Source organism: Oenanthe melanoleuca, chromosome Z (assembly GCF_029582105.1).
Source record: "Oenanthe melanoleuca isolate GR-GAL-2019-014 chromosome Z, OMel1.0, whole genome shotgun sequence".
NCBI classification, from domain to species: domain Eukaryota; kingdom Metazoa; phylum Chordata; class Aves; order Passeriformes; family Muscicapidae; genus Oenanthe; species Oenanthe melanoleuca.
In genome coordinates, this window is record NC_079362.1 from 6,620,838 (window position 1) to 6,646,231 (window position 25,394).

At 40.6% G+C, this 25,394-nt stretch overlaps 1 protein-coding gene across 7 annotated transcripts in view; it reads right to left on the reverse strand.

Annotated features, from left to right (window-relative positions):
* Positions 1-25,394, reverse strand: part of XRCC4 (X-ray repair cross complementing 4) — a 144,006-nt gene that overhangs the window by 37,948 nt on the left and 80,664 nt on the right. For all 7 annotated transcript variants that reach the window (XM_056514352.1, XM_056514353.1, XM_056514355.1 and 4 more), the window contains one exon: positions 18,043-18,190. In XM_056514352.1, the coding sequence (XP_056370327.1) occupies positions 18,043-18,190 (148 nt within the window). The remainder of the gene's footprint in view (positions 1-18,042; positions 18,191-25,394) is intronic.

Here is a 25,394-nt window from a genome sequence, read left to right on the forward strand (position 1 = left end):
CCAGGAGGGCACTGGGACCTGAGGGAATGAAGATGAAAGCTTTTCCTCCACACATAAATGTGTTACATTTTTAATTCATTAAGACCCTCATATGACTCCTCTGAAAACAACAGGCTGTTCACAATGCTTGTTTAATGGGAATTACAGTGGATTACCAGCAAGCAGAAATTCAAAGGTAATCCATATTTGAGAACTCAGTACTCCTCACAGCTGCACCACAAGCATTGTCTGCCTGCCATCAGCATTTTTTTTGTGCATTGCTTGTTGTATCATCCTGCTTCCACTAACCCAAGGCAGCAATGCAAATATTTAAGCCACCCACACCAAAAATGCAGCCTTAATATTTCAATATTATGCCATAAGAACCTTTCCCTTGGAAAGGAAAGATACTCCTGCCCAGTTCAGCCTTCTGAGAAGGGGAGGCTTCTCAGGAGAAAATTGCTCAGAGACAAAACCTGCACCATCCCTGGGTCCTCCCATCTTCCCTTATTGCCATCCACCTGAATGCATGGCAATGCCAAACTCCAGATCAGGATGAATTTATGTTGCTGCCACTGCCTTTTGGGTTGGCTTTAAGCTTCTGCAGACTGCCTCTTTACAAAGTTATCTTCTGATGCAAGTCATAATCACTGCTGTGACCACAGGAAGGGAGATCAGTAATTCCATTTTCCATCATTATTCTTTCATGCTGGAGAACAAAATGCCTTTTTAATTCCCCAAACAAAATATTTCATGCTACATAAAAGAAAAGCAGATGCAATTTTGCTTAGAACTTGAGCAGGGCAAAGGCTGCCAGAGCTCCAGGAGTGTTTGGACAATGCTTTCAGGCAAAAGGTGGGATTTTCTGGGGGGTCTGTGCAGGGCCAGGGGTTGGACTGGATGATCCTGATGGGTCCCTTCAAGCTCAGGGTATTCTGTGATTCCTAACCAAAAACCCTGCAGGTCATCCAAGAACTGCAAATTTACAGTTTTGGCCAGATGTTTTCTTACACAGCAAAGCCACCTGCCAAAAGTAAGCCCTGTGGGATGTACAGTAAGAAACTTAAATTTCAACCTGCAAAAGTAAAAATACAGCAGCTCCACGTGCTCAAGGTGCTGCCCAACATCAGAGCTGCCTTCTGAAATATCAGGGAATTTAGTCTGCCACAATTAATGCTTTTAGGCTCACCTGCTTTCTGACTGAAATCCTCAGGAAGCCACACACACAATGGCACAGGGTGATTAACAAAGCAGGAGACTGGAGGTCCTGTGGAAGGATCCTGGCAGGTGAGCCCTCTGACTGATGAGTGTATAAACAAACCATTCAAAGGCTAAAAAAGTATCCCACTTCCAAATGATTTTTGCAATTGATGAGACTAAGTGTGGAGGCTGGGCCCATACATCTAAAAATATTTATTTCAGACTCAGTAGCCATCTCTAGTCACTCATTTAATCACACTATATTGATCATGTGTCCTTTAAAAAGAATTTTTTCCCTAATTCCAGTGATCCCCTTTCTACAGACTCAGTGTCTTATGCTTACAACTATGTTAAGTGTGTATTTTATTCAGATAATGAGATGCATGTGATTTTTTTTTTTGAAGTACTAAAACATCAAATGGACACATAAGAAATCTTTCTTTCTGGTTAAAGCTATAATGACACCTTTAAAACACCATTCCATCATTTAAAATAATGACTAGTTGTACAGAGTACTTGAATACATAGTACAATAAAATTTAAGGTATCTTCAGTGCCTTTCAGGGAAAATATCTGTGTTTTTCTGAATGCTTCTGAATGCAATCAGTTAACCCTCCATGTTGATTAATAAGTCTAGGGACCACAAGTCAAACATGCAGTATTTATTAATCTGTTCTTTGTATTTCAGAGGTAAGTGTATAAAATACCTGAAACACCACAGCAATTGTCAGACTGGGCTTCAGAGATTAAGTAGAAGGCAACTCCACTGATGGGAAAGAGACTATAAATAAAAACACACTAAAGATTTCATTGATCAAATGCCCTCTGAATGCATAATTCATCAAGGTGTTTGAGAACATTGAGATGCCTTGTTTGAACAGCAATCCACTTCTGTCAGTAATTTGAAATTTAAATTCTCACATTAGCTTCAGGGGGAAGCAGTGGGCGCGCTCAGCAGGCTGGAGGTATGAGGAAGAAGAGATAAGGATTAAAATAGAAAAGCAAGAAAAAAGTGTCTATTTCAAAGTGCACACTGTTAATTAATAGATTACGAGCCAAAAAAGGAAAATGCATAAATATTCCCAGCAACAGCGTCACAGTTTAAAAATAAATTTTAATTCAGAATTAAGAAGTACTGTAGCAGACCTTCTTATTTTCAGTTGGATGGATGGAGAGCTCGACTGGCAGAAGTTTAAGACACCAAAGATGGAGTGGATTATTTCCCTACAGTTCACAGAATCACAGACTCCCAGAATGGTTTGGGGAGGAAGGGATGCTCAAGCCCATCCAGTTCCTGCTGGGACATGTGTTCCATGGCAGGGACACTTCCACTGTCCCCAGTGTCCAGCCTGGCCCTGGGCACTGCAGGGATCCAGGGGCAGCCACAGCTGCTCTGGGAATTCCATCCCAGCCCTGCCCACCCTGCCAGGAACAATTCCTGCCCAAATCCCCCCCAGCCCTGCCCTCTGGCACTGGGAGCCATTCCCTGTGTGCTGTTCCTCCAGTTCCAATTGAAGAGTCCCCTCTCCAGCTTCCCTGCAGCCGCTCCAGGTCCTGGAAACACAAACTTGTCTTCTCCAGGCTGAACAGCCCTCATGTTGTCAGCCCAAAGTTGCCATTGAGCCCCAAAATCATCCAAGCTTGAGTTGGTCTGGCAAGTAGGAAGGAGATCAAGCCATGGCTCAGCTCAGTCCTCATTCCTTAGTTCCTTTCAATGAGACTAAGCTCATCATCCTGCCCTCTGGCACCAAAGAACTCCAGAGGACAGCCAACAGGTGATACAGCATAGTTTATACTGCCTGGAACAGTCAGCAAGAAGAAGGAATTCTGCTGGGAAAAGAAGGCTGGGCTAATATTCCTACTCTCTTAACAGCAGCATAAAGCAAGAGGTTTCCCACAGCCCATCCTCCCTCCAGGAGATATCTCCTGTTCATGGCCAGTGAGTCCCAGGGCATGACTGATAAAATTCCATCATCCCATGGGAGATGCTCCAGCCAGGGGAGGAGCCAAGCCTTTCCTACCCAGATAAAAACTGAGATTTGGGACACCAAGGCACCTTCTTTCCACTGGATTCCAGAGGAAAACCAGACCTTTGCACATCATCCCTGGAGCTTCAGAGGAAACTGCACCTTCTCCAGGAGCACTGCTCCAGCTGAACCACATCTGCCCCTGCAGGAGGATGCAGCCACCATTGAATGGGACTGTGCCAACACCCTGACTGACTGACGGGTGTCAGCTTGGATTCTGACTCTGGCAGGGCTGGGATTGTTCTGTGTAATACTGCATTGCTATTTTAATTTTCCTAGTGAAGAACTGTTATTCCTAATTCCCATCTCTTTGCCTGAGAGCCCCTTAATTTCAAAATTATAAATTGGATAGAGGAGGTTACATTCTTCATTTCAAAGAGAAGCTCCTGCCTTTACTGGCAGACACCTGTTCTTCCAAACCAGGACAGGGTGCCAGGAGCTGGTGGGAATAGGGGGAGGGAGAGGTCCAGCCAGCAGCCAGACACAGCCTGAGCTCCAGAAAAGGAGCAGGAAACCATCAGCCTCCAAACCTCTGCCCTCCTGCCACTTGGCTTAATGCCATCTCTCAACAGACCAAGATTTTTTTCTGTCCCCTATCTATATCCATCCACTGCCTGTGTATAATTAAGTTTTCTTATGAAGTGCTTTTTAATAAAACTGAGGCTGCTGTCTAAGCCTTCCTCACACATCTGCTCTATCCTCATGGTGTCAGTTCATCTATAATTAAACACCAGAGAGTTTTATCACCTATCAGTCATCATTCATCCAGGAGCTTGTCTTATTTATCCAATTAAAAAGGTATTTATTGTCAACATATTACTTTTTTTTTTTTCTGCAATACTTGCCTGGTGGGGAAGCCTTTCACTATTTCATTTAATTCTGTTGCCATAATATCTACAGCAAAATTCTTGTGCAATCAAGGGATGTTAAAATAAAAACCAGTAGCTTCAGAGTTGGCATTATCAAGGAATTCTCATGTAAGCTTCATATACAGATGGACTATGGAATTGCTACTGTATCCTTTAATATGGATTACTCCTTTGGTTTCTTTTTCAGGTTAATAAATACATTTTTATTATAATTTATCTGACAGCTTGGTTACTGGCAGGAAAATTCATTTTGCTGAAAGGTGGAAAATGAGAAAATATATATAGCACCACATAGAAAACAAGATAAAATAAGGAAGGAGAATAAACCAGTATACATTTAAATTATCCTGCTGCTGAGAAGAGAAAGACAGAAGTCTACTGAGGTGTCTTGCTTGCACATTTATAATAAAAGTTTAATTTTTCAATTATATCCCTGTAATATCCTGTCCTGCAGCACCGATTACTTCCTTGGCTGACTGAAAATTAATTTTGCATAGTGAAAAACTCTCTTTGGAAAATAAACCCCATCAAAACAAAACCAAACAAAACCAAACCAAACAATCTACCTTCTTATCTAAGACTTGCCAATCCTTCTGTATTAACAGATCCACAATAACACATGCTAATAATGTCTGTAAGAAGTTATTAAAGACTGAGGACCCTGATTATGTCCTGTCATTCTCTTGTCCTTAATTAGCTTCTATTCTACAGAGTCTTAAGTATGAAAAGCATCAGGCTTTCCAGACTGTGGATCTTGACATAGTTTGTAAATAATCCCCACTATTCATGTGGAATTTTGTATTTCAATGCTGTTTTGACACAACTAGCATTGAAGCCAATAACTATAAATTAATGAAGTTGTTGAAATCTCCAGATGAGCTTGGTCTACCCAGAGCCCACTGGGGTGTGTCCTGCAGCAGTGCCAGACAGGACCAGACCTAACCCTGGGGTGAGAGAATTACCTGAATTAGACACCACTCAAGGGGCACACTGGATTCCAAAACCCACTCCAGGGTGCTACTGCCAAGGCTGAGAGATGCCCCAAGAAAAAAACAAAACCCTACAATTCTGGACCCTATGTTTCTGTTTCCATCAGCTGAATGTTTAGGTGAAATTGCTCAGAAAATCTGATTTTTCTTTTCTGCCCTCTTTTCTTCACTTACACTGAGGCAGTCACATTTTGCTCCAGGGGACAATGGAGACTGTGTTACATGAGACAAACTACTCTTGTGAGAACATACAATGGAAGAATAATAATATTTGGAGATGCCAGTGATGGCAGGTAAACCTCCACACAGGTGCACCTTTATGCAGGGAGCATCAGGCTCTACCTTGATTCATATTCTGAATTCCATGTCAAATTGGCTAAGTCTTAACAACAACTGGAAAGTTTTCAGGATGAAAAGCACTTGTCAACATGACTCAGCCAAGAAATATATGTAAAAGGAGAGAACTCAATTACATTTGGAATGTTGGTGCCCTGCTAAGGAACAGCAATTTCAGGTGTGACAAGAGGTTTTGAGGTTAATGATTTTGAAGCTCTAACTGAGGCTCAACTTTCTGATGCCAAGGTAATGGCCTTTAAATAAATATCAAGTGAATGCTTAAAAACAAACACTAAATACTATTGAAAACAGGAATGCCTGGTTAAAAAAAAAGAAAATAAAAAAAAGAGTGAAGATCTAAAACAAAAATATGAGTAGCCAGCTTAGATTCAGGGTGATTCAAGTAATTTGAAAGGCTTGGATAGAACATGCAAAACCACCTGAACAACAAAATCCAAGTCTGTTTGCTATCTGTCATCTCAATACTGAACTTAACTAATAAAACTTCCTCTCAGATTAGTTTTTTTTCCTTTCACTTGCATATTTCTCTTTGGAACAGAAACATGTATTTTGGTTGATGCATCATGAAACTCTCCACTGGTGTCTGAAAATTACACGTGTCACCATACTCAGTGTGATCTACCCAGCTGTGGGCTGGCTTTGCAAAGGGGCCTCAGCAGCAGAAAAGCCAGAAGTGATGAATCTGTATTTTTTAGCTTGGCAAAATGAGAACACGTTGAGACACAGGAGGTGGAGCAGAGCTGGGAGCGGCGTGAACAAAACCATGAAGAAGGGGAGTGTCTGCCCAACAGCCTCAGGGTAACACGAAAAACTGGCTTTTTTTCCTGCAAATCTAGCTCAAGGAGAGGTTATAACAGCATCAGGAACATCTCAACCTTGCAAATCGTGGCATGAGAGAGGCTGTGAGGGGAGGACTGTGGTGGCTGGCAGCATCCTGCACCCCGTCATGCTGAGCAAACACCTGGCGAGCATCCCTGCCCCTGCCTCAGATGTGATGGCTGATTTGGTGTCAGGTAGAGCAGAAAAGGTGTAAATGCATATCAGGCATGCAGGAGGCTATCCTTCTTTGCCTCTCAAGGGTTGTGCTGGAGGGCAGAAAGTGGGAAGGCAAACAGAGAGGATAAAGACTCACTTGGGCAACACCAAACCCCTCTAAAACTGAATTTCATCACCCCAAACCCTCCTTACAATCCCTTTCCTGCTTATTCCAGTGCCTTGACATCATTTTCCCAAATCTCCTGCTGTGTTATTCCCCATGTTCAACCATGTCAGGACAACACTCACCCCAAAGGGAAGTGGCACAAACTTCTTGTATCTTTAAAAAAAATGCTTTGCTCCCCTGCCTTCCCATTCTTCCCCTTGCTTCTCTCCCTCACCACTATCACTGGCTGGTTTGGACATTTTGTTTGCACATTTTGCTCTGGGATGGCTCTCAGTGTCATTGATAAAAAGTTCACGGTTTTGCCTCTTTTAAAAACTTTGGAGTTCACAAAGTATTTTGAATCATTTGGAGTCAACGGGCAACTCATCACATCCTGACAATGTTTTATTTTTATTTGGAGATGCCCTGTTTTGTGTCTTCAAACCTGTTCTTAGTTCAGATGAAACTGAAACACTTGCTCAGGTTCTGAGCAGTTTTGTCAACACAACTGGCTATAATCTGTTTGTTTTTTTTTTCATTTAACATTTTTAGTCAATGCTGTAGCTACACAGATATACAACTAGAGAGGAGTTTTAATACCAAGATATTCTTCCCTAACCTGGTGTTCCAGAACAGTTTGACATTGTCACAGCACTTGAACAGAAAAATAATTTTGTATTTGTGACAAACAGCAAACCCAGGAGATTTACTCCTTGTAGAAATGTTTTCCCATTCAGTGGTGAGTTTTAGCCTAAAGGATTGATGGTTTCCTTTATAAAATGATATATATTTTTCAGGATAGCTTAATAAAAGTAGAATTTTGTTCAGGTAGTTCAATAGTTACCCAAGGATCAGCTCCAGAGGGACTAAAGCAGTAACTCTCTGGATGCTTCACATCCCCAGCAGAAAACAAATGATTTATCACCACTTTACCCCAGTTTTACACTTGTGCAACTTCAAGGTTTAGCCAGTTGTGCAGAACATTGAAGTGATGAGTAATGAACCATTTTCCTCTCTGAACAAAAAAACAACCCCTGTGAAAATATTTTATAGAGTTGCTCTATACATATATATATATATATATGAATTAGGTGTTGATAGAAGTTTATTCCTGTGGCCAAATCATAGTTCAGAACCTGGTGATTTTAATTATTATGTGGAGAACTTCTCAATATGTAAAAAAAAAAAAAAAAAAAAAAAAAAAAAAAAAAAATCTTTTTTCAGACTTCTGCTAAATTCAGTGAATATTCTCTGTGTTCTGTGATGTCTTTTAAAAAATCACATCTCTACAAGCTTCTCCAACATAAAACAAATTTCTTTCAACCTTTTCCTATAATTAGCACCTTTTTCAACAACCCTCTCATAAATTATTTTCTCAAGTTAAATACCTTCTTTATCTTTTCTAGATAAACACAAGGCCAGAGGTACCATTTTTTAACTTAACAGACAGGTCTCTTATTTTGATGTCAAATACTCCTTGGGGGATCCATATAAGTGGAATATAAAATATTTATTTCTACACTCTTGAATAATTAACACCTTTTAAAGAAGCACATGAGAAATCTCATCTCTTTCTGGCATGAGACCTTGAATAAAACTCACCCACACCAAATATTGGAGTTTTCTTGCACATTGGTCCCATTTCCTCAGTTTTAGTCATCATTACTGTGTTCATTCTAAATGTACAGGATGAAACACTGATGCCAGTGGCTACACTACTGTTAGATTTTATTTCATCTCAGTACTTTGAATCCTCAACATGATTTTGAAAAGAGCCTTTAATTTTATCCCATTTCTGCTACTTAGGATTCATTACAACATTGCCTCTGTTTCTGGTCATTTTTGAATATTGACCATTTTCCTTCAGTTTTACACCCAGTCCACTTATAACAGCTGATACACAGAAAACCATCTGAGGAAAACACAAAGCAGGTAATTAGCTCTCAAATTGCTGGTTGTATGTTCAGGCCTGAGTGATGCAACAGCTACATGACAATTGTTATGGATGGCTTGACAGATGAATAAAGTAGGGAATTATTTTAACTGTTATTAAGCAATCAAGGGAGTGTGTCAGCAATATTCTGTGTTAACAAGGCTCATATTAATCTAATTCTGAACCTCCTGCAGCTTCTAATAAGGACATTTTTATTTATGCTCGAGGAGACTGAAAGGTAGTCAGTTTTAAGAGAAACCTGATTTGTGCAATTCTGTCTCTAATTCTCAAAGTTCACGGTCTGATGCATGAGTATGTGCTGTGTGCCCTGACACAGATGGCAGAACTCATCAGAAAGGGCTCCTGATTAATGCCACAGGAATCCTGACAGAGGCTGACAGAAACAGATGAGTCCCCTCACCCGAGCATGGAAGTGCATTTGCTCAGACCGTATGTATTAGTCACATTTATGAATATTTATCCACTCTGACCAGATCTGGGGATGCTCTAAATGTCACTGGAAATTCACTGCCATGCACATCAAGGATTGATTTAGTGGTTTTGGGGAGACATATATACATGTAAATAGGAAAACAAATGCACCATCAGTTCCTCTCACCACATTCTCTGCTCACAGCATGTCCAGTGCCACCTCTCACCCTTTTCTGTGCTCTAGACCTTTTCCTGCTCCTTCTCCAAGCCATTCTGAGGCAGGAATACAATTAAAATAAATTCAGCACAAGCCCTTTTCCCCCTTTTATTTTTTTTAAATTTTTTTTATTTTTTTGATTTTTTTTTTTTGTAACCAGAATTCAAGCATCCTGGAACAGAAAATGTCCTAATATCTGTATCCTTTTCAGTTCCAGCAGCATCCTCTGCATCACACACAAGAGGTCTAGAAGGACACCCAAATCTGATAAAATATTTCTCATTGGCTGGACCTAGGACTTCACAATCAGCAGAAATCAGTGAAATTAGGCAGGTGAAGAAAAACAGACATCTGGACACAGCCATCACTGCTTGAGGAGTAAAGTCACCACTGGAAAAATAATTCCCAAGTATTTAGTTCTGTGAATTTTAAGCAGAGGATTAAACACTTATTTTAGCATAAAGGAATTGGAAAGTCTTGCTAAATCTAAATGGTAGCTTTTGAGCCCTTCTTTGCTGAGGTGGGACATTTCTGGGAGGAAAAAAAATGGTAAAAAGTTACATAAAGAAGAAAGGATGAATAGAAATAAAAATAGAAAGATTAATAGCTCCATGCAGTGAATCTGATTTTTGAGAAGTGCACTGAACTGAGCAACCACCCCAGCAGAGCAAGCAGCATTTTTAAGGGTTTGTGAAATCCTTCCCCAGACCATGAGTTTATTTCTGTGCACAGGATTTTCTCCAGCAGGTTTCCTGGGATCCATTATGATTTAAGGGATTACTGGCCTTCCCAGACAGTTGTGCTGCACAGAATGCTCCAATTTAATGCAGTAAAGAGGACTTAACTCCATGTTCAGTCCAAAGAACAGTAGAAATGGGTATTTGAGGCAGCTTTATGTCATTGATAGAGCCAAGCTTTCCTCTTACTCTGTGCCATGCTGTTTTTGGTACCAGGGCTGAGGTGGCAAGCAGGTCACTTGGGCTTTCCATCTCAATCTCCATCTCCTGCCAACACCTGACCAAAATCTCAAGCACCTACATTGCCTGCTCCTTCTTATGACAAGTAATGTGAAAATAATTCTGCCTGAAAAGCTGCTTTGGGAAATTGGGGTTTTAAAGCATCAAGAGCCCTTTGCAGAAGTGTTCACACAGAAAGTGCATGGTTGCTCCTGCACCCTGATCAGGCTGCACAAAAATTTCAAATATTGCCTTCTTTGCTGCTTTTAACACAATCTCCTTTTCTCAGCTTCCCACCCTTTGCCCTCAAAGTCTGAAAATCTTGGAGCATGGTCTACTTCAAAAGCCAATGACTGTTCCAGCACTGCAGGTTACCCCAACCACACACAATCTTCCCTCCTGCTTGGTGTAATTTACCTCTGAGGAGAAATTCTTTGGCCTCCCACATTAAAACACCCCATCAGGGTTCTCAGAATTTAGCAAAACTAATGCATAGTGTGAAAATTAAACTATTCCAACCCACAGCCTGCCCAAGAGTGGCTTAAAATGTAAAGCTCAGGTAAAACACCACTCCAGTTAAAACATCTGTTGAAAAGGCAAGGGAAAAGAATAAAAAAAATTAACCAGAAAGGTAATGGAGGAAGAAGGTATAATTTCCATTTTTAAGCTCTTCTCTTGTAATCTCACAGCCTGAAATATGAAATAAATTTTCTGGAAATGTCTCAGTGAAATACATTATAGATGAATCATTGGAGAGACATATCTCACCAGATTTGTCACAGCAATAAAACCCTGACCTAAGGAACATGCCCTGAGACAACAGAGGGTAGAGTCCTGTCAGTCCTACTGAGTAATAACTGCTCCACCAGCAGTCAATTATTGGGCTATTACGAGTGACAAAAACCTGTGAGATGTGCTCCAAACTGGAGAGCTGAGAGACTTTCCCCAGGAGAAATAGCAACCTCTGAGGTCAGCAGACAATGTTCATTTTTTTCCTGCCCTGGAGGCTGAAAGCCTTCACATTATCCCACCCTTCCCTGGGGAGCTGGGAGAAATGGTGATGGTGGAGCCCAATTCCTTCCACTTCCCATGGAAATAAATCACCTTTTCCCATGTGGATGGTGGAAGCCTAATTATCTACTGCTCATTTAAAAAAAGACACTGCACAGGTACCACCAGCAGAGAAAAACACCTGTGCTTTCTTGCATTTACTTCTGCCCTGTGAAGAATTACTCCAGATTTTTTGCAATCACTTTTTTTTTCCTCCCAGTGATTGCAATATTGTCATCAAAGGCTTTACCCCTTTTTATTTTTTTTATTTTTTTAATTTTTTTGTTCTGGCAGCCCGCCAGTGTTGCACAGGTCACACAGCACAGCTCTCCTGGAGCAGTCACAGGTGAGGAGGGTCACTCATCAAAGCTCCCCTGGGGCCACACAAAGGTGCTGTGATGCTCCTGATGTTTGCTCAGGTGGGGCAGAACTGTCTGGAGTGACTGATGCCACACTGCTGCTGCCAGTGTCCTGGCAAAGGAGGGGAGAAAGGAGCAGAAATAGATGGGAAAAGGGGGAAGGGAAGTTTTGGGAAGGGAAGTTTTGGGAAGGGAAAGGAAGAAAAAGAGAGAATGACAGACAATATAAAGGGAAGGAAGGATTCCAGGAAGGGAAAGAAAGAAAAGAAAGAAAAGAAAGAAAGGAAGGAAGGAAGGAAGGAAGGAAGGAAGGAAGGAAGGAAGGAAGGAAGGAAGGAAGGAAGGAAGGAAGGAAGGAAGGAAGGAAGGAAGGAAGGAAGGAAGGAAGGAAGGAAGGAAGAAGAAAGAAAGAAAGAAAGAAAGAAAGAAAGAAAGAAAGAAAGAAAGAAAGAAAGAAAGAAAGAAAGAAAGAAAGAAAGAAAAAGACAATAGTGCTGAGTATGCATGAATCACAAAGATGACTTAACTCATTATTACAATTTTTTTGGTTTAAAACTCACATTAGAGGCTCATGCAACCCAACCATCCACTTCTAAGAGATTTCTTAACTTGTTTACATTTCAGCCTGAAAGAATAATCTTGAAAACCTTTCTAAACATTGCATTCCATAAGTTTATGATGGCAGGAATGAGCTTCTCACTGCTGTACAAATTCACTGCACTGACTGAAAGATCACAGTGGTCACAGTGTCTGCCAAAGCAGGAAAGTTCTCTCCTATTGTATTAAATAAATGCACTTAAGAGAATACAAAAGTGACATGTAGCTCTTAAGTACATCTTTCCCTAAAAGGGGGTGACTGTGGTGTAAACTTCACACCCCCTCTGGAATGTTCTGGTGCCATTTCCAGCAGAACCCAATTTTTGCCTGGTTGAACCTCTACGAGAAGAAGAAGTTGTGTGAGGCAGAAAACCCAAAGCCTGGTGTGTCACTCTCTGAGAATGCCAGATCCCAGGACAGATCTGTGGTTTCTCCTACCTGAGCCACTGGTGGTGGCAAACCACACTTTAAATAAGCCTTGCATTACAGCTTCAAAAATGTGAACCACAAGCAGTGAATTAAACAAATGCAGAGAGGGGATCCCCAGGGAGCCCTGGGCTCACCACAGGCTCCAAGTGCTTTTGAGGGGGTGGAAGTTTTAAGTCCAACTTATTACAGTGTTGGGATACAATGCTAAAAGATTTCTTTCCAAATAAATGACATATACCTGTGAAGACTCGAAAAAAACCTTTTGAGGGCACAGAAAGGGAGGAGAACATGAACACTGGACTAAAAAAAAAAAAAATCTACATTTATCATTAACAAGTAAAAACCATGCAGCAGCTCATTCTACCCACAATTACACACATGACTAAGTTTAATCAGGCCCTGAAGTCAGGAACAAACAGCACCGTAACAATCGTGTTTAAAGTAAAAATTGCATTCCCTGTTTGGCCTCTGGTGGAGCAAGGGTGGCACAAGCCTCCCCCTGGCAACCCTGGGACCTTCAAACACTCAGAAACCTAAATATGTGTGTCTGATTTGCTTGGGTGCTTATGAGAGCACCTAAAAAATATGTTGAATATTTTCAGAATTCTCTGAAAAAGCAGGGTTTATGTGTATTAAAAAAAAAAACTTAATTACTGGTGGCAAAGATCCTACCAAATTGGCATGAATCTCAACATTTCAGCAAAGCCACAGTGAGGTAAGGGAGAGCATCTCTTTCCTTCAACTTAAATTTAGGCCTGATTCTGACAGTCATTCCTGTTTATCACTCAAGCAAGAGGTACCAAGCCAGCAAAAGTCAAATTCCAATTAAAAAAAAAAAAATGCAGTAATAGTGACATCAAATGTACTAAACTGGACTTATGAAACTGACATTTTTGGCATGCAGAGCAACTAATAAGTCAGAGTCACAGTGCTTGGTGCAAACAGGCAACATTTCATAAAAAAAGAAAACAATACCTGTTCCTTCTCAGTCAGTTGGATTAAAAGTGTCTCTTAACACTTGTTTCTCTGAATTATGGAATACTTCCTCTGTAAGAACATTTTAAAAGTATTTTTCTAGTCTTATACTCAGGGGAACCCAACGTACTTGCATCCATAATAATGTTTTTCCTGTATTTAAGATGCCTTTCCCCAAACCACTTCAGTAATTGTACATCCACTCAACAGTAGGCATGCATTAAAAAGCACAGAAATTATGAATACCCTCGAGCAGCAGGAATGGATTATATTTTGAAATATACAGAATTGCTTATAAAAATTTTGAGCCTTATCCAGCAAAGCATTTCTCCTAGGAAACACATGTGTGAATGAGGACCATAAAAGATGCTTTAGCAGCAAAAAATGAAAGACAGAAATAAAAAGGTTTTGTTTTTCTTAACTCATTAAAAAAAAACAATTTTGATAAATCAAAGTGGAAAGATGTAAGTTGCACTAGAAATGGAAGCTTTTTCCTGATTTATTTTCATTTTAGTTATAGAAACTCCATCTCTGTTCCACTGTAGTCTGTGACTGCAGGTTTTCTTCAATGATTACACTCCATTTTAAAAATTACATTAAAAACTTTGCCATCTTCAGTAGGTACTTTCAAGTAGGTTCCAGCACTTTAAAGGTGAAAATATTATAGAAACATCCAATTATTTACAGGATTCAGGCTGACAGGCTATACAGCTAAGCCTCTATATTGAATGCATATTCCACACAGCTAATAGTGCCATTCATATGCAGCCCCCTAAGAGATTTGGGTAATGCCTCAATAAGCATAACTTCTAACTGTGGACTGGGAATGCTCTTATTAATTTTTTTTTTTCTCCTCCAATTATGGAATGCAAATTGTGAAAAGCAGAATTTGCATCTTAACTTGACTTATATATTATCTCTGCCTTGCACCTTAGGAAATTGCCAGATATTAAGTTACAGTTACAGCTGCACCAAGACCATCACAGTTTACTGGAATCAGAATAATTTCATTTTACTTCCTGGCTCAACTGTGTTTTGAAAAGCAAGATCTACTTTCTGTGTTTACATATTTTTGAAATGTGTAAATTAGGAGCCATAGGTCAGGTGTTACTAACTAAAAGTAACATCTGTCTGCCTAAAGAAGCATTTCCTTTCACTGGATATCTCCAACTTAAGAACAACCTGCTAGAGAGCTGGATAAACCTCATTCTTGGCAGTTGGCTGACCCACTAATTATTCTAAATTTCTACTTTATCCTAAAGTACATCTTTATTTCAGCAAATAATTAAACAGTCCATTTAGTGACCTTGTTCCACAAATCCTAGCTCAGTTCCTTGCTGCTCTCATGACTACTTTCACTAAGCTTAATATTATCTAAAGCACATTGCCAAGTTTCATTAAAAATGTTGATTTAGCCCTTGAACAAATTGCCACAGTAATACTAGATGTCTATATGGATAAATACAATTCAACTCCTTTTCCTGCCACTGCACCCACACACAAAGCATGAGAAAGGCAGCACTCCTTTTGCTCTAATTTCTGTGTCAAACAGATTTTTATTTGCATTCTTCTGAGTATTTTTGGTCATCTCCAAGAATATATTTTCATTCCAAAGAGCAGAAGATTGCCACACACACATCCCTAAATCTATAGTATCTGCAGAAATAGAATCCTTTAGGTTTTGATGACTTAGTATTTACAGTAGATGCTCTTGAGTTGAAGATAAATGCTACTTTCTTTGTATACTGTAATGTCTTACAAAAAATATATGAAAGTTAAGACATATCTTCTTTTAAAAGTTAAGACATGACTTTTCTTATGTTACAACACTGACTGCACTGAAAAAACACAGTGTTTTCAGAAAACAATCTGGAAGGAAAAGGGGAAAGAAAACCTTGGATGCTTTACTTTGCTGAAGGGTCATTTTTACTTATTTTTTAGGATGTTGTACCAAGAGGCAGCAGCTTTAGGGCAGCATCAGGCTGGTGGTGTTGGGTTTGTGGCCTGGAGAGCGTGACACGAGCGCTGGTGATGTCACCAAAAATTCCACGTGGGAAATAACTCAAAATAAGCTCTGTTTGCTAAAGCAAGAACTGTGGGAGAGGGTTTTGTGTGACTTGGCATGGAAGCATTTCCATTTGTATTTACATTAAGGAGGCAGCCCAGGCTGCAGGTCTGAGCAGGAGAGCCCAGGAGCGAGGCAGGACCCAGAAGTGTGTTTGCAGACATGATCCTGAAATCAGATCAAATCTGCCACTTGGTCCCACAACATCTCCCTCTTTCTGACAGAGCACTTCCAGAGGTGAAGGAATTTCCAGGTTAACTCCCCACTTTGCTTGGATAAATTTATTTTTTTTTGGCAGGACCCCATCGTGCTGTCAGCTTCAGATAAAGCCCTTTGCAGCACCAAGGATCTCGCATCCCATCAGCACAAATTACTGGAGTAATTACAAATTACTCCATAAAAAGAACACCTCTATTTGTGAACTGGATCACGGTGCTAATTCTACATGTCCCCTACTTCTGACAGGCTGAAAGAGAACTGAAAATTATTAGCCAAGCAAATTGACTGAAAACTGGATTTGCAGCTGGCAAAAGACTACAGATGAAGCTCAGAAACTTCAGTGACGTTGAGAAAAATAATCAGCAAATTGGAGATTATTTCAGTTCAGCTTTTCTAATGTTTCAGGTAAAGAGGGATGTTTCCTACCTTCTGATCTAATCCAAGAACTGCCACTGACACATAAAGTGTGAAAAAGAAAAATGGAGATAGAGACTGATAGAACGGATGTTCATAGGGCCAGTCTCAAAATATAACTAATTATGTGAAAGCCAGTAAGAAGAGTCACTCTTTAGATTCAGCCCTAACTCAGTCTGTAACTAGAGTAGAAATTCCTTGTACATATGAAAATCATAATGCTGCTCTGTTTCTACCAAAGTTTGTCTTATTTCAAAGAATTAAAAGAAAAATAACATTATCTTCTGAGTTGTCCCCCTACACACAGGACTCAGATATTCATTACTCAGTCCAATGCCTCTGTATATTTGCAACACTTAGAATCCATAGATTTTCCTTCAACAATCATTAAATAAAATGAACCTGAATTTCAGGCAAATACAGGCAGGCTATCAAAATCAAACTGACCAAACACAATGGGGAAAGGGCATTTTCCATTGCATTGGACTGGGATGTAAAAGAAAAAAAAAGAAAGGTCTGACACATTTCTACACCATCCTAAAAAAAAAAAGGAAAGGAATTTTTTATCTAATAAAACAGGATTGTAAATTCAAACATTGCTAGCTGGCGTCAAACCACAACTTTTACGTCAAAAAGAGATAATTCTCCTGCTGATTGAAACAGAAATCTTTGCTAATCATAGGAAATGTCTTTGTAGTCTACTTGTGTCCATGGTTGTTTAAAGAGTTTACAATCCATAAAATATTACAGATAAAAATTTTTCAAATGTAATTTGCCATATATTTAGGGGGAAAAAAAGGCTTTTGAATACTATCAATCCCATGGCAGCTCTGAGGCAACCCTATGCATAGCTATAGCACCTCCCAGAACACATGAAAATATGTCCAGAAGTTGAAATGGACATAAGAAAAATACTTCTATTAAAAATCCTGGCCCCATTTGTGTTTTAAGAGCTAAGTATTTTTTCTGCCTGGAAGACATCAATTACACAAAAATGTATAAAAGATGAAATTGAGAGGCAATTTCTTTCCACTGGAACCCCAAAAGCAGAATCTCAGGGTGGTGAGGTATCTCAGGTTGCAATACAGGATGTGACCAGAAATTTGGATTCTATCACCAGCTGTTAAACCAGCTGGGCAATCATCTTTATCTTCCCACAGCCCATCCTCCCTCCAGGAGATATCTCCTGTTCATGGCCATGAGTCCCAGGGCATGACTGATAAAATTCCATCATCCCATGGGAGATGCTCCAGCCAGGGGAGCAGCCAAGCCTTTCCTACCCAGATAAAAACTGAGATTTGGGACACCAAGGAACCTTCTTTCCACTGGATTCCAGAGGAAAACCAGAGCTTTGCACATCATCCCTGCAGCTTCAGAGGAAACTGCACCTTCTCCAGGAGCACTGCTCCAGCTGAACCACATCTGCCCCTGCAGGAGGATGCAGCCACCATTGAATGGGACTGTGCCAACACCCTGACTGACTGATGGGTGTCAGCTTGGATTCTGACTCTGGCAGGGCTGGGATTGTTCTGTGTAATACTGCATTGCTATTTTAATGTTCCTAGTGAAGAACTGTTATTCCTAATTCCCGTATCTTTGCCTGAGAGCCCCTTAATTTCAGAATTATAATAATAATTTGGAGGGAGGGGGTTTGCATTCTCCATTTCAAAGAAAGGCTCCTGCCTTTCTTAGCAGACACCTGTCCTGCAAACCAGGACATGAGGTTGGAACCTCCTCAACCTCCTCAACCCATGCCCAGCTGATTTTGGAGTCCTGCAAACCCAGCGAGATCTGGGAACACAAAAACCTTTCAATACATTTAAAACCTGCTTACTTCTCCTGGGCTGGCTGCTCTGCCTCGTAAGCAGCCACCTTAGGTCCTGTCCCTGCAGGTTTTGCTGCCCTTTGCCTTCGTTTTCTCCTTGGAGCTGGGTCCACAATGTCTGGGCTGGCCAGGAGGGAGGAATCCCTTCGTTCCGGAGCTGCCAAGAGGAAAACCAAACAAGGTCAAAAGAAATATGAAATTTGAACTGTTTCAAGACAGCCCTCAAAATATTTATTTTCTGTGCCTTTCTTACAAAAATCTCTGTGGTGCCAGGATGGCCTCAGAAGAGGAGGGAGAAGTTTGTGACAAAAAGACAAGTTCAAAAAAACTGAATTTAACCCACAAAGCTAATCTTCCCTCAGTAACTCCTTTTAGCCAGTAGAGAGAAAGGCCAGCAACCCCAGACTGGACAATTTGTCTGGATTTTCTCTGCTTCCTCTGCTGAACCTGAGTGAAGGAGGTTCTGTCCAGGTTCATCTACCTATTTAAATTGCCATGTAAATTCATAAAATATGCTTTACCTACACTTAAACAACGAACTCCTCTCCACTTGGACAACTACCCACTCAAAATTCAAATGTCAAGACAAACAGATCCTTCCCTAAGCTAACACCCTCCACAAAAAAAAACAAAACAACAAAACCCTATTAATGCATTCAGAAGTTATGCAGACATTTTTATTCCAGCTATCAACATCCTGCAGTGTATTTTCATTTGGTATGCCTGCTTTCAAAATGAAATCTTTAATTACCTATAATTTTCAAGAAAACAATATCCAGAACAGCACAAACTTCAGCTGAAATATATTGAATAATAATGTGGTGACTGAGGCTGAAGCTATTACGGTAACTTTCCTGTTGATTACACTTTAGGGTGGTTTAATCCTCACATGGATGAAAGATGCCATAATCTGAGATTCAACATCAATGGTTTTCCCTGTAAAAGTAAATAATGAGTCCTGTTTCCCTATTTCTTCCACAATTGTTACTCAAATGAAGCAGGGAGGTAACACACAGCCCTCAAGTGGTGTTTTCACCATTTCTCTAAAAAAACATGTGTTTCTGGCCCAGAACACTGACAAATTAATCAGAGGCTCCCTTGAGCCTCTGCTCACAGTGAAGCACATGCTTAACATTTAATAATATTAAATATTCACCAGCATGCACTACACTACATCACAGACTTGCAGATATTTGCAGGGTGACAACAGGTATTAGCTGACATATTTCCAAGGCAATTAACAAGTTCCAAAGTCCAGCACAGACAAGATGCATTCCTAAAGTAAATGCTGAGAAGGGTTAAACAAAAGCCTAAGTCTCCACACTAAACTTTAACCAGATATGCATAGTTTTCAGTGTTAAATGCTGGAAATATGTTTGTGGTAGTTACTCTTTACCTGTCTGGGGCATTTGCACAAGCATTATTTTATATATTTCAACATATTCAAAAGTTGGCTGCCTCACAGTGAATACACACAGAATAGTTTACTGTCAAGAACTCAAAAACTTTGAATAATTTTACTATCCTAACTCCTATCCTTCCTTTTTGCAGTTCTCTTACACCACGTATTTTGGCCAAAAAAAGTAGATCCAGAGGTGAACCTCATTTACAAAACCTACATTTTCCTAACATAATAAAGAAATGTCTTTATATTTTCACCTGTACAATGTGCACTGGTGATCACAGCCATTGTGCTCAGCATATTTTTTTTGCTGTTTGACACAGAATCCTTCTGTGCCTCAAATAAATTTTAAAAATACATTTTTTTTCCTTCTGTTTCTAAAAAAATAATTTATTTTAATTGCACCAAAAGAAAGGGTTCTCATTCAGGCAGCCCAGAATTCAATCTCACAAACAGCAGCAGACTGGCTCATAGGTGAGGGTTGATCACCACCAGCCTTGGGGGTTTTTCTTATGTTTGTTTCTTTCTTTTAAGCTAAAACTCTCAGAACTGCTGAAGAAAAGATGGAATACACTTGACTCTCACAGTACCATGCATCACCACTGGACTTTAAACACACACCCACTACTGCTACCCAAAAATAATTCCCATTAATGAATTCATTTATAGCACTTGACTAAAAGCCAAAGAAAGCTTCAGCAAAATATTATTCATTGCTTAATTTCCAAAAATCTTTTGGAAAAATGAGAGACAGTCTTAGGCACAAGCCTAGCTTTTCATTCTGAAAATATTTTCTGTCTAAATTTAAGCAACATTTTAAGGAAGGAAAGTTCCTTGACTCCTCGTGAAATTAAATTTCTTACTTTTATATCGTGTAATTCAATATGAATTGTTGTTATACCTTTGAGAATAATGGTAACAATTTAAACACAGACAAAAGTACTGCTGGATGAAAAACAGTAATTAAACCTCCTACAACAAACACTGATTAAGAAATATTCCCAACAGATATCACACTTCCTGCAGGTGAGAACTGAAATAAGATTGATAAGATTGATAAGATTGATAAGAGAGCAAGGAAGGGATCATGGTTCAAGTACTAGAAGAATATTTGTGCCAAGCAGATTCATGGCTTTAAGTAAAAACTCCTGCTGGTTGGAGGGTTTTTTGTTGTTTTGGGGGTTCATTTTTGTAATTTCGAACAGTGATATTATTTGGGGGGTTGAGGGAGTTTTCCAGTAGTGTATTTTAGTAAATAACTGAAAACTAAAAATAGCTGTCACTGGTTTGGAAGAGCCAGGATGAAATTAAATCAGTGCAGCCCCACAATGTTGGGGACCTAGAAACAGAAGATGCCTTTAATACAGAAAAAATATCAAGACTCATCCTCAAGACATTTGGAAATACAGCATCAGGATCTCTGAAACAACAGAAATTAATTTCTGCAGCCTAGCTATAGGCAGGCAGTCCTGTTAGATTCTACAATACACTTTTGCATTACTTTATTTTGATAAACAGAAGTCAATTGTTTAAAAGAGAAATCCAGTCTGTCATATCCACCTTTCAGTGTGAAAAAAACAACTCTGTGCATCTTCATTTGTGTATACAATCACCTCCAGTGAAAATCCTACAGAATTGACTTGTCTAATTATTCATGGCAGTGTCACTGAGAAAATAGGATCCAGATCCTCTCAGTACAGCAATAAAGGGCTAAAATCAGCACCAAAAACTTAGTTTTGCCATAAAAAATATAAACAGGGACCAAAGCAAGCAAAAAGCAAGCAGAAGTTTTCCAAAACTGAGGAATTTGTTTGCCTGCAATGACCTAACTTCACACAGACAGAATACACAGCCTCAGTGTCCAAATTATGAATGATGGACCACAAGCAAGAAAAAAAGCTGCAATTCACTAGATTTTACCTACAGGAAACTCAGCCACAGACATTACTTCTCTTCAGCTTGCTGTTACATAGTTAAGATATAATAAAAGATTAAGTGGATTCAAGGAATATTCACATCTTCAGCCTGCACCATTAAATGAAAATGTATTTAGTTTGATCATGATAAAGAACTTGCAGTTATTAAAAAAAAAAAAGGTAAAAAAAAAAAGAAATAAAAAAAAGAAAAGCTTTTCCAGATAGGTATAGAACAGGAAATATTTTTAAAGGACACAGGCATTTATCCTGAAGAAAAGCTTTTATTTAAAGTCATCTCTTATCCCGGAGATTTCATCAACAGCAGCACAGAATTCTGACAATTTTAATTTGTCTTGTGAATGCAAATTCAGCTTTATCACCAGAGTAATAAAGATTTAGGAGAATTTATTCGGATTTTCAGATCTTAACACTACTGTAGCTGCCCCAAATTCCTCCCAGATCCCTCCTGTTAGCAGAGCAGAACTCCCTGGTTGAATTCTGCCTAACTCCACGCTGCTCCATGGAATTAATCAACTGAATTTCCGAGTTCTGCTCTTTAATTAAACTAATGATTTAATGCAAAACCAGCACCAGCATTAGACAGAACGGGCTGAGAGGTGGCCAAGTGGCCACAAAACCCTCACCTGGAGAGCACCAGGACTGCCAGAGGATGGAAAAAGCAGGGAGGGAGCAGAACTCATCACTTAATCCCTGGCTGCAGTGCAACTCCAGCAGTCCCGTGGTTTCTCAATCCCTGCACCATTCCCCAGGGATCACCGTGGCTGATGGCAATTAGCATCCCTTTGACAGTCTCAGCAGAGCCCTCTAAATGAATGGCTATGGAAATAAACACATCCCAGGGAGGCAGAGGCAGGATCTGCAAGGCAGGATTAAGTCATTCCTGACCGGCAGTTGAGGGAACACCATTCCTACCCACGCTGAAGCTACCCTGTGTGCACAGATCCTGGCATTTTTCACCACAAATAGATTTATTTAGATCACTCAGGAATATTAAACACTGCTATTTACAGTCCGTGCATCTGCTTCAGTGAAAGGAACAGGAATATGTCACTGTATTAATTTTAGGAAAACAATGACAGCCAGTCCCCATTCCCTTTGTCCTGCCCTACTGTATATTAAATTCTTTGTATAAATTTGGGTTTACTGTACCATAATCCCCTGGGGCCAAGAGGCAGTTGAGACTGAGGTTCTATAAATTCTCTGTCAGCTGGTTATTAACGTTTATTTTTACAAAGAATATCTCCATGGGAAGTGTTTATGAAGACACATTTTAAAACAACTCCAGCAAAAAGTTTAGATCCAGCTATACAAAATTTATAAATTGTATTCAGCTCAGTAAGGAAGTTTACATTTCACCCTTCTAGGCTGTATTACCACTGAGTTTTCTATTTGCAAAGTCTATTCTTTTCCTGACGTCACCCTTTTCTAAAAGCCTTTTAAATACAATACTTTAACTAAAAAAAATAAAAACAAACAAACAAAAAAAAAAAGAACCAAACAAAGAACTCCACACAAAACAAACCAAACAAAAAAATCCCACATAAAACACCCTCATTTCAAACCTGCAGGGAAACAAATCATATTATGGTAAAATCTGTTTGCCATAAGGTTTCCTTCTCAATGTTATTTACTGGGGATAACTCAGGTGCTCATCTTTTGCCATCTCACATTGCCTTGAACCTACATGGCAAAAAAAATTAGGGTAAATTTGACAAGCAAATAATAAGTTTGGTCAGGAAGCATGAAAAAGTCTCTTTCCATCTATCAAAATACAAGAGGGTAAAAAAAGAATGCATTTTACACATATCCAAGAGACTCTGAGCGAGCTCATTAATTTTCATCATTGAAACCATGATCTGTAATAGAAATCCCTCTTTTAAAAAATACCTTGAGAAGGGAAATTTCGATGAAGCACATAATCAGAAGAGAGATAATAATTTTCAATAACCCACATCAATTTGTTTTGCCGAAAATACTTCAGTAGTATTATAATTCTAAAAAACTGCCTGCTTAGAAGCACTGCTAAAGGTCATCATTTTGCTTGAAAATAGTACCAATTTACAGTGTGCCTGTAAGTCAGCATCTCCCTCAGAGCACAAAGAGAAAGCTTTGGGATCTGCTCAGATCTCCCCTGATGTGGGTCAGGCAGGAGCTCTGTTGGGGCAGACTTCAATTTGGACACCCCAAAATCTCCTAACCATCAAGGCTGTTTTTTTCCCTGCTTTATTTTCCGTGGGTGCCTGACAGAACCAGCACCAAAGCTGGTGGCTGGGATGCTCTGGGGCTGTTTGGGGACAAATTTTAGGCTGCTCAGCAACAGCTTTTCAACAATCCTGATTTACTGCACGGACCTTTTCTCCCCCTCTGTCTCTGGAACCTTCTCAAACCTCTGTGTTAAGGAGCTTTCTGTGCACCAAGGCTGGACGTGCTGTCATCCAGCACGCAAGCACTTCCAAATCCAGGCATCAGCCCCCAGAAAGGTCATGGTTTGAAGAGGTTTGGATGAGCTCAGTGTCCCGGGTGTGCCTGTTTGCTGCAGTCATGCTCTGGGCTCCCGGGATGTCCCGTTTGGATCATCTGTACCACCCAGGGTGGAGGTAGGAGGCTTCTGGACATAACTCCCAGGAGGCATGAAGCACCAGGCAGGTCCAGCAAACAAAACAGCACGGGCAGACAGACACAAGAGCTGAAATCACGAGGCCACAGAGAGCTTTGGAAAAGATTTCTGGGCTGTGATGTCTCAGTGCAACGTGAGGTAGTGGAGCCCGGAGCGGTTCCTCACCAGGCTCGTAAAGCTCAAACCTCACGCCCGGAATTCCATAGTTTCTGCTCCACTGGGATTTTCTGGTGTCTGGGCTGATGGTGCTCAGCCCACCCAGCAGATCCAGGCCCTGGCACCAGCAGTGTTGGGTTTTCCAGTGACCATGTCAGAAATCATTATTATCCCCAGTCCCTGGCAGTGTGGATGTGCAGGCCCAGATCTGAAAGTCAGTCTTAAAGAAGAATGAGAATAATCAACGTTATTTACTGAATTCAAACCAGCAACTGATTGTTTTGTTAACCTTTATACAGTCACAAAACCACAGAACTGTGGAATGGTTTGGGCTGGAAGGGATCTTAAAGCTCATCCAGTCCCACCCTGCCATGGCAGGGACACCTTCCACTGTCCCAAGCCCCAGTGTCCACCCTGGCCTTGGACACTTTGGGGGACACTTGTGGGGACTCCACCATCTCTGCAGGTAACAGTTACCTGTGCTGCTATTTGGAACATGAAGGTAAGTAGCATATTTGTTCATGACCACTATTAAAAAAGATCCTCTGAATTAGCACCCACAGTAAGTTTCAAATCCCACATACATCCCTGCTGCTACTCCTGTGACAGATTCTTCACCCAAGTATGGCTTGGAGGGAGAAATACACAACACGGAGTGCAAGATCCATAGACAATAAAGCTTTTTTACTTTATTTAGCTTTATTTTTACTTTTTCTTTTTGACTGTGGGCTGTCCCAGCCATGGTGTGGCAGCTGGAGCAGGGCAGTGACCATCCCCTCGAGTGCTGTGCCACTGCTGGGCCCTCACACAGGAACTGAGGGGCTGCAGTGCCAGAGAAGGGAACGGAGCTGGGAAGGGGCTGCAGAATTCCTGAGGGAGCTGGAAGGGGCTCAGCCTGGAGAAAAGGAGGCTCAGGGGCCCTTGTGGCTCTGCACAGCTCCCTGACAGGAGGGGACAGCCGGGGGGATTTGGGATCTGGGAACAGGGACAGGGACAGGAGCAGAGGGAACAGCTCAGGCTGGGCAGGGGAGCTCAGGGTGGCAGCAGCAGGAATTTCCCCATGGAAAGGGAGCTCAGGGGTTGGAAGTGCCCAGGGAGGGTTGGATCCCCATCCCTGGAGGTGTCCAGGGAATTCCTGGGGGTGGCACTGAGAGCTCTGGGCTGGGGACAGGGTGGGGATTGGGCACAGCTGGGAGGGATTTTCCAACCTAAATAAATGATCCTGTGATTCCACCACTTGTTAAATTTA